At 35.5% G+C, this 9,861-nt stretch overlaps 1 protein-coding gene across 1 annotated transcript; it reads left to right on the top strand.

Moving 5' to 3' along the window:
* Positions 1-761: 761 nt before the first annotated feature.
* LOC139869208 (telomere repeat-binding protein 3-like) lies at positions 762-3,540 on the top strand. Its single transcript, XM_071857528.1, has 7 exons — positions 762-1,347; positions 1,418-1,540; positions 1,642-1,721; positions 1,844-2,052; positions 2,138-2,383; positions 2,722-2,785; positions 3,193-3,540. The coding sequence occupies exons 1-7, from the start codon at positions 762-764 to the stop codon at positions 3,394-3,396; spliced, it is 1,512 nt and encodes a 503-aa protein (XP_071713629.1). The 3' UTR covers positions 3,397-3,540.
* Positions 3,541-9,861: the final 6,321 nt, after the last annotated feature.

Raw genomic sequence — 9,861 nt, 5'->3', positions numbered from 1 at the left:
CCGAGATTTTGTCCGATCTCTTTAGGGTTTAAGCTAAATTTTTTTAAATTCGTCCAGTTGTGTAATTTGTCCCTATATCTCTGATACAAAATAAGGTTTTGTAATATTTTCGTGTTAAAAGTTAATTAATCACGAAGTTGCATGCTTTTTGTGTTCAGATAATATGTTTTAGTAAAATAAAATATTTCCATTTTTTGTTAAATTTGTTGAAAATATTTGACTTGAATTTAATGATTTATTTAATAATTAAATTAAATTATCTGCATTATAAAGATCCAAGAGAGTTCCAATTGGGGTTTGTTTATGTATTAGTTAAACTAGATCTTTAATTTCGTATTTAATGATTTACTATATTTAAATATGGCTATAAAATGATCCAAATATGGAATTTTTGTTGGTTGAAATATTTGCATAATTGAAATTGAAAAATGGAAATTTAATTATGGATTAATTTGTAATTTATTTTTATCATATAATATTAATAATAGAAAGTTAATATGATGATTCATAATTGTTGTTTAATAACAGGTAGGCTGTGGTTGATCATCTTTTATTCGAATGTATGCATAAAAAATTATGTCGAAAAAGAGTATATATTATGGACAATATGAAGGTTTCAAACCACCTGTGGTACCTAAAGCTCCTAGATCCTTAAGGGTTAGTTGATATCATACTATACTTTTCATCATTATCCATTTTTTCGTATGATTTGTTGAAACTTAAGTTGAAATTTTTTGTTGTTGATTTAGATTGATACACATATGCAATCATCAGAGAATGGTAATCTATGTGCATTTGAGCTGTTGGCAGATGTAGCCGAAAAATTATTGCAAGAAACTGAAAGTTCAACTTCAAGCGTTAACGTTCCAATTGTAAAGCAGGAAGAATCTGAAGTCAAAGTCAAAGTCAACCCAATGGAGTCACTAGAATCTGATAATGATTCTGGTTTGGAACATGTATCTGATTTTGTAAAGAAAGCAGAAAGTAATGTTAAGTTGGAAGGTTATGAAGGTGAAAATGGAGGTAAATTGAAGGTGGTAGAGAATCAAAATGGAAAGTTGACTTTTATTGACTCGTGTGTAAATACTCGTGTTCTAGATAGACCGTTTAGTGGTGTTGACTTACCCTTGTATAAGAATTGTGTAAACACAGGAAATGTAAAGATGGATATAACAGATGATGATGATGATGATGATGATAAATTTTTTAGATTTGACCGTCGTTTGACTAAAATGAGGGCATTTAGGTCACGTTCACGTTTAGGGTATAGAAGAATGAGGAAAATGTTGACTTCGAGATACCAGAAACTAACCGCAAAGAAAGATTGTCAACTCGCTAACCCTACTAGTAAGTTGAAATTTTACCGTTTTGATATATTTTAAATGTTGTGCATAAGTTTATTTGTTGCTTGTTTTAGGTGGATTGAAACCGTGTTACCAAAATAGGAAAAACATATACAAACGAGAAATGTGTCAAATGAACGCTCCTTCTAAAAGGAGGAAGCTGTTTCATCATAGTAACTCAAACGTTTCAGATAAAGGTCCTTCCTTTTCCTGAATTTTATTGTTATTTAAACATGTTTTACGTGTATCCATATGTATTGTTTGGATGAGATAGTCATAAGTAAGTTTTTTTTTGCAGTGAGATTTAGTGTTAAGTCGTTTGAAGTGCCCGAACTTTATGTTGAGATACCAGAAACCGCAACTGTAGGTTCATTGAAGGTAGTAGTTTCGTTCATTTAATTCAATTTCTTAATATGTCAAATTCCCTTAATTGTGTATTTATTAAGTTTTGGAAAAGAAATTGTTAGGGTTTAAATCGTGATTCAAACTTTTTTATACAGAGGACGGTTATGGAAGCTGTCAGAGCATACCTAGGAGGAGAATTACATGTTGGGATACTTCTCGAGGGCAAAAAGGTCAAAGACAACAACCGAACCCTACAACAAACGGGCATTTCTCTTGATTCTAACCTCGAGACATTAGGGTTTACATTGGAGCCTTGTTTATCTGAATTGTCGCTACCAAACGAAACTAGTCAACCGCCATCAAGGTAGAATATGGAAATTTTTCATCAGTTTTTTCAATATATGATGTTGAATTTTCCATTTTAAGAATTGTTTTATTATTATTGCCAGCCATACAGTAAGTCCCACTATGAATGTGGGGTATTCAAATCAAGAAATTATACCGTTACAAACTGAAGTACTAACAGAAGAAAGAGTGGCAGATAACAAAGCCCTAGTGCCGGTCCCACCGTTGAAAGATGGGTCCCACTCGTTACAAGCGATCGACCACAAATCAAAGCGTAGAATTAGGAGACCATTTTCTGTATCGGAGGTCGAAGCACTTGTGGAAGCAGTTGAAACTCTTGGAACCGGAAGGTATGAACACATACTTACAAAAAAGTATATCTGATGTCATTAACGGGTTAAAATTAGTACTTTTTAATATGTTAGTTTAGCTCATAACACTTTTTATCCAAGGTTTATATATCATTCTTTAGAAAATTAACATGTCAAATACGTTTTTAGATTTCAAATGCCCGTGACATGTTTCCCCCGTACCTACGTTGAATTTATTTGTTTGTCTCGCTGGAGATAAATTGTCGCCCTGATCAAACCCTATATAATGAAATTGCCACTTTTGAATATCATGCTATTTAGGTAAACTTACTAATGTTACTTTTCTCGTGTTTGTTGCCAAATCTTGATTCTTTCAGATGGTGTAACATCAAAATGCGTGCTTTCGCTGATGCAAATCATCGAACTTATGTGGACTTAAAGGTGGTAAATCTACTTTCTATTTTAAGTTTTATAGTACCTTACATCCATGGGCGAAACTACATAGGGGCAGGGCGTGGCGCCCGCACCTAGTGGATTTGAAAATCTAGTGGATTTGAAATTTTCAGTATTAAAATTTTGGATTTTTTGATTTTGCCCCTAGTGGATTTGAAATTTTCAGGCTTAAAATTTGATTTTGCTCTCAAAAGCCTCCAGATTTTGCCCTCAACCTAAAAGCCCATGACCCAAAAGGTTGTATTTTCATGGAAGAAAAAAAAAATTACGTAAACGCTTTTAAAAAGGATTTTGTCCCCAGTGAAAAAACTTTCTGGTTCCGCCAATGCTTACAACACTGTTATTTTTATCTGTAACCGATACGAAAAGTTTGTAACTTGGATGTGTATATACAGGATAAGTGGAAAACACTGGTCCACACAGCTAACATAGCCCCTCAACAAAGAAGGGGTGCGCCGGTGCCCCAGTACTTATTGGACCGGGTCTTGGCTGCACATGAGTATTGGTCTAACCATCAGCCTACTAAGCTCAAACGAAATCACCAGAGTGAACCACTGCAAGTTTTGGAGGATTCGCGTGTAGAGTTTGTTGGAATATGAAAACTGGTAGAGTATATGGTAGCAGATGATGAGGTGTACAAAGTTGATGGAAATATATCAACATTCAACATAGGAAATCATATAGGAAAACAGGAAAGAAAATAGGGTTGTTTATGGTGTTTGTTATTAGTTCAGTCTTTACTTATATATTGTCATGATTTGGAAGGTAAAAAAATCATGGATTGCAATACAGTTAATTAACTGGCAGTTTAATTTTCTTGATACATTTTTATTTTTATTTTATTTGTTATTTCTTTTGACAAATTGTGTTTGGATGAATTCTGATTGTGGTACAGTTTAGTTGATGATTTATTAGTTTTGTTAATCTTGTCAATTTAATAGTTAAACTTGACTGAAGGTGTTATTTATGATACAATTATTACTTTTAATCCTTTAACCTTTATTTATTGATACATTTCGAAGTCTAATTGAGTATTATGTGATCGTGTCCAAACAGTTAACAGACCATCCATCTATCTATTTTGTAAAAAAGAATGTTTTTCGACATCTTTTGGTAGCATTGAAGAGTTCCTTTTATGAAAGTTGCATCTTTTATCGTTGAGAAAAAAAAAGGTAGTTGATTTTTTTGTAAAAAAGAATTTTTTTGACATCTTTTGGTAACATTGAAGGGTTTGTTCTTTTACGAAAGTTGCTTCTTTTATCGTTGGAGACAAAAAAAAGGTGAAATGACAAAAATACCTCTGGTTAATATTGATGAATAGTAATTACTACTGTAAATACAGGGTTTTGTTTTTTAGATAGTATAGTAATTACTACTGTAAATAAGATAATGATAAATCAAAGTCTATACTCCATCGTCTAATTAATTTTCATGTATTCTATTTCTATTTCTGTATTTTTCAAATTAATTGTTCAATTCCATAAATAAAAAAGATTATATGATTTAAGTATATTAATCTTCTTTTATCCATACTATATGTCTACATCAATTATATATATGTGATTTAACTAAAAAGAATTTCATGACTACTTCAAAATATGATGTTAATGAAATAAGCTTTCAATATAATACTCCACAACTCTTTTTAAGTTTATCAAGAATTTAATCACCATAACATTTTGTAGTAAATTTGTTTAAAATATTACTCCGTAACTTAATTAACTGGAGATGAGATCCCCATCAGCGATCAGAGAATATGCTTTATACACATGATTATATGATTAGGTATATTAATTTTCTTTTATCCACACTATGTCTCGACTTTTACTTTTCTATAAAGCCTAACGATTGTAAATTAATAAACATCATTAACACTAACTTAATTTAAGATATATTTCTTTAAATCTGATAGAGTAATATTTTTATATTTATCATTTCATTGTTATTGTTATGTTATATTATATATTATTAAAAAAGTGAAAGTGATTACAACAAATATGAAAAAAAAAAACAGAAAAAGGATAACTGTCAGAGTTAATAATTTTGGTTTCAAATTGAAAGAAACACACGTCTTACGTTATCGGGAATATAAAGTGATTATTTTTATAATAATATAAATATAAATATTAAATTAAATATAAATATAGAAAATGAAAACTGAGGATATGGATCTCATCTAGCGATTAATTTATGTTCCTCCACAGCTTCACGTCATCTATTCACTTTTGTCAGAAATTTATATCAACTTGTTACAGAGTAATTTAATCATCTTTTTAAGCAACGGCATTAGCGTCCTTTTATGTCATTCTACCTTCTACACTACTTTCTTTTCTTTAGTTTGTTATATTAAAGGAAAAAATTGTTTAAAAATGCATTGAATTTTCACTAAATTTCTATTGTATGCATCCAACTTTCAGAACTTTTATTGTATGTATTCAACTATTTTAATTGTTCTATTTTATGTATTAAGTAACCTATAGAGAAGGTATCAAGTTAACATGTTGAAAAAGTTACGCGATTGATCCTTCATGTTTGTCCAAAATTGTATCTTCATCCTCATTAATCTCCTCCACCACATCTTCATCTTCATCACAAAAAAATAAGAAACCTAATTTTAAAACCCCAAATTCCTTAATTTTAAAACTCCAAATTCTATATTAAAAACATAAGATTATCATCTTCATCTCCAAATATCATCATAATGATTCATCATTATATATACAGTTTCCATTTTCATTCCCAATTTAAAAGCATAAGAAGAAACACAAATTATTTATCAACAATGAATCCCTGATGAAACAACCCAACCCGTACTCCGTACGCTATAAATATTTTTTTTTTTTTATATACACATTTATGCGCCAATTAAATATGTAAACCAACTCACAAGTTTCATTAAACCGCACAACCATTACCAATGTTTACAAAAGGCACAATGGCCGTTAATTAAGTTAATACAAGTTTGACCGAATACAATGGTAGTTTATTAACCAAACGACCCGACGAGCATGGTTTGGGACTAAACTACCCAAAAGGTGGCCAACTTCCAAAAGCTCCTACAAGCACATCATCAAGGGCATCTAGTGCCCGACAATCCCCTTCCCTTTATCCTCACCTGCAACTAAAAGATAAACAACGAGAGGGGTAAGCTAACGCTTAGTGAATGCAATAATTATACATGATCATATATAACCTACTTACTTGCATACACTTACACAATACCACATACGAGCTAGCAATTCAACAAACATGCAATCCATCATGCATAAACTACTATCCACGTTCCACATTACGCTAGCAACAATAATAGCATATAGTTCACAATATAATATGTTAAGTACAATTCGCACAACCATGGTTAACCAAGTATACAAGAGAACGGTACATGTAAGTCCGTTGGAGTTCATAACATCCACTAGTGTTACTTATACACTGCGTAATCACTAGTCCCCCGGGTGATGTCTTAAACACCGCGACTAACTCACCCTTACAACAATGTGGCGTCTTAAACACCGCGACGAATCCACACTTCATTCAATACAATGAGTGGTGTCTTGAACACCGCGACACTTCCACTCTCACGACATTGTGGTGTCTTAAACACCGCGACAATCCCACAAGTCAATTACACAAGGAGTAGTGTCTTAAGCACCGCGACAATACTACTCGTTACCTAGAATGTGGTGTCTTGAACACCGCGACACTTCCACATTCATACCACACAAATAAATACATTATATATGTTCACGCATAATTATTCCACTCACCTTGACGCAAGGATGATGAATAATCGCTTCCAAACTTCAAAGCCAAGTACCTAATACATTAAGTACCAATTCAATACATTAACTAGTGAAATTAACCACATTACATTTACTTGGGCATTTAATGACTCAATTTCGCATTAAATGACCCAACCACACCACAACCGCCCTCTTAATGGCCAAGACTCGACTTTAATTACCAACATTAGTGCATTAAAGTCTACTAGCCTCAATTGACATCCACCTAGGGTAATTTACACCCATTTTACCCAAACTAGGTCAACTAGCACATTCTTGACCCAAATGACATCTCTTTCAATTCTAACAAGTGTTTAATGCTTACAATACCATTAACACTTTCAAACTCACAATTACAAGACCAAAACCCTAGGTTATGGCCATTAGGGTTTCATTACAACAACCTAACCCAAATTCACCCATTTTACTCCCAAATGGGTCATACAAGCTTCTATTAACCAAAACCCTAGCCATAATCAATTAAAACTCGAAACTTAGAGTTAGAACTTACCGAGACTATCACCACGTAGCTAGAGTCACAAGGAACAACTTTAACACTTGCTCCAAAGATCAACCCTCAATACTTCCTCTCTCAATCTCACTTTGAATCCAAATGGGTGTTAGAGTTTTGGGAGAGAAATTGAAAGAAAATGAAAAAAGGAAAATGAAATAAATGAACTAGTGGACCAGATTTAATGCACCCATCTGATCTATACGTCCATTTACCATTTTGCCCCTCAAAATCTCTTAATTTAACCTAAAACCGGAACCTGGCCAGCAGGCCTGCCGCGGCGCGGCACTACTCGTCGCGGTGCGACGATGCACTAGGAAAAACATCCTGTTTAAGTCGATTTCTGATCTGGAGTTGCTTTGTGGGCCGCGGCGCGGACCCACTTGTCGCGGCGCGACATTGGGCTGCAACAGGCCCCTTCGACTAGTTAACACAATTCTGAGGTTTCCACAACTATACAACCCAAACGCTCACTCTAATACACGCCTAAACTCCAACCTTAAGTCTCGCACGACCCTATGCCATCGTGACACGTAAGTAAACACGTTCACGCATGCATTCAACATTTATAAATATACACATTCACACGTAACTAACATATTAGCTAACTTAGCCACCTAACGAGCAAGTTATTGACGTACAATTGATTAGGTGCGTACCTTTAAGCGTGTACGGAAAAGCGGGGTGTTACAACTCTCCCCCACTTAGATCGGAGCGCGTCCTCGCGATCCAAGCCGCATGACAAGCCGGAAGATAAGCCAAAACAAACTCTTCAGATTCCCATGTAAACTCGGAACCCTTTCGATGTCGCCATTGCACTTTGAAGGTTCTAACTTCCTTGTTCCGCAACATCTTAACCTTTTCATCGAGGATTGCAACCGGTTCTTCCACATACTCTAACTTGTTATTCAAAGTAATCTCATCCAATGGCACCCAAGTCGAGTCATCCACAAGACACTTGCGAAGATGGGAAACATGGAACGTATTATGAATTCCCGCAAGTTCTTCGGGTAACTCTAATCGATAAGCAACCTCACCAACACGTGCCAATACCTTGAAAGGACCAATAAACCGAGGAGCTAACTTTCCTCGCTTCCTAAACCGAATCACACCCTTCCATGGAGAAACCTTAAGCATCACCATATCACCTTCTTGAAACTCAATCGTTCTTCTACCTTTATCGGCATAAGACTTTTGTCTATCTTGCGCCGCTTTAAGTCGAGCCCGAATCATTTCAATTTTACTATTCGTCTCCAAAACCAAATCGGAACTTCTGATTTCTCGTTGACCCACTTCTCCCCAACAAATGGGAGTTCGACATCTACGCCCATAGAGCATCTCGTATGGTGGCATCCCAATACTAGCGTGGTAACTATTATTGTATGAGAATTCCACCAAGGGTAAGTGCTCGTCCCAACTTCCACCAAAATCAATAATACACGCCCTCAACATATCCTCTAGCGTTTGGTTAGTACGCTCGGTTTGACCGTCCGTTTGAGGATGATACACCGTGCTCATTTTTAATTGAGTACCCATATCTTCATGAAACTTGTTCCAAAACCGAGATGTAAAGCGAGTATCTCGATCCGAAACAATAGATACCGGAACCCCATGTCTTGATATCACCTCCTTTATAAACAACTTAGCTAAAGTCTCCGATGATATCGTTTCCCGAATGGGAAGAAACAAGGCACTCTTCGTCAATCTATCAACAATCACCCAAATCGTATCGTATTGGGTTCACGCCGTCTTCGGTAACTTGGTAATAAAGTCCATGGTAATGTGCTCCCATTTCCATTTCGGGACTTCCAATGGTTGTAACTTACCGTAAGGCTTTTGGTGCTCGGCTTTGACTTGCAAGCACGTGACGCATTGTTCAACATACTTAACCACATCACGTTTCATGCCGGGCCACCAATAATCTTTCTTCAAATCATAGTACATTTTCGTTGCACCCGAATGAATGGAATATTTGGACTTATGTGCTTCATCAAGTAGCACTCGCCGGTAATCCCCCATCTTAGGTACCCATACCCTTCCTTGAAAGGACAATAAGCCACGCGAGCCCATTGTAATGAACTCCGATTGGCCAACGATTCGTTCCGTGTGCTTATCGTGAACATAAGCCTCTATTTGATCTTCACCCATCTTTTCAAGAAAGTCATTAGTGATAATCAAACGTAACGATCCTACCTTTATCGCCGGATGTGTACTCTTTCGACTCAAGGCGTCCGCAACAACGTTCGCCTTACCTGGATGATAAAGTATCACGCAATCATAATCTTTCACCACGTCCATCCATCTACGTTGACGATAATTCAAATCTCGTTGAGTGAAAAGATGTTTCAAATTTTTGTGATCCGAATATATCGTACACTTGATACCATACAAGTAATGGCGCCAAATTTTCAACGCGTGCACTACCGCCGCCATCTCAAGATCATGAGTCGGGTATCTCGTTTCGTGTTCTTTTAATTGTCGAGAGGCATAAGCGATGACTTTACCTCTTTGCATCAGAACACACCCGAGCCCATTCAACGAAGCATCACAATAAACCACCATGTCTTCAATCCCTTCCGGTAACACCAACACCGGAGCTTGACATAACTTTTCTTTCAACAATTGAAAGGCGACTTCTTGTTCTTTTTCCCAATTAAATTTAACATTTTTCCTCGTCAACTTCGTCAAAGGAGAAGCAATCTTAGAAAAGTCTTGAATAAACCGACGATAATAACCGGCCAATCCGAGAAAACTTCGGATTTTCGTAGGCG

Source organism: Rutidosis leptorrhynchoides, chromosome 9 (assembly GCF_046630445.1).
Source record: "Rutidosis leptorrhynchoides isolate AG116_Rl617_1_P2 chromosome 9, CSIRO_AGI_Rlap_v1, whole genome shotgun sequence".
NCBI lineage: Eukaryota > Viridiplantae > Streptophyta > Magnoliopsida > Asterales > Asteraceae > Rutidosis > Rutidosis leptorrhynchoides.
Note: the sequence above shows the minus strand (reverse complement) of the source record. Positions and strands in the feature narration are given on the sequence as shown.

Coding starts and splice junctions, on each gene's coding strand:
- LOC139869208 (XM_071857528.1), top strand. CDS start 762: ATGCAATCATCAGAGAATGGTAATCTATGTGCATTTGAGCTGTTGGCA. Junction 1,722..1,843: donor CAACTGTAGGTTCATTGAAG/GTAGTAGTTTCG, acceptor TTTTTTATACAG/AGGACGGTTATGGAAGCTGT. Junction 2,384..2,721: donor GAAACTCTTGGAACCGGAAG/GTATGAACACAT, acceptor TGATTCTTTCAG/ATGGTGTAACATCAAAATGC.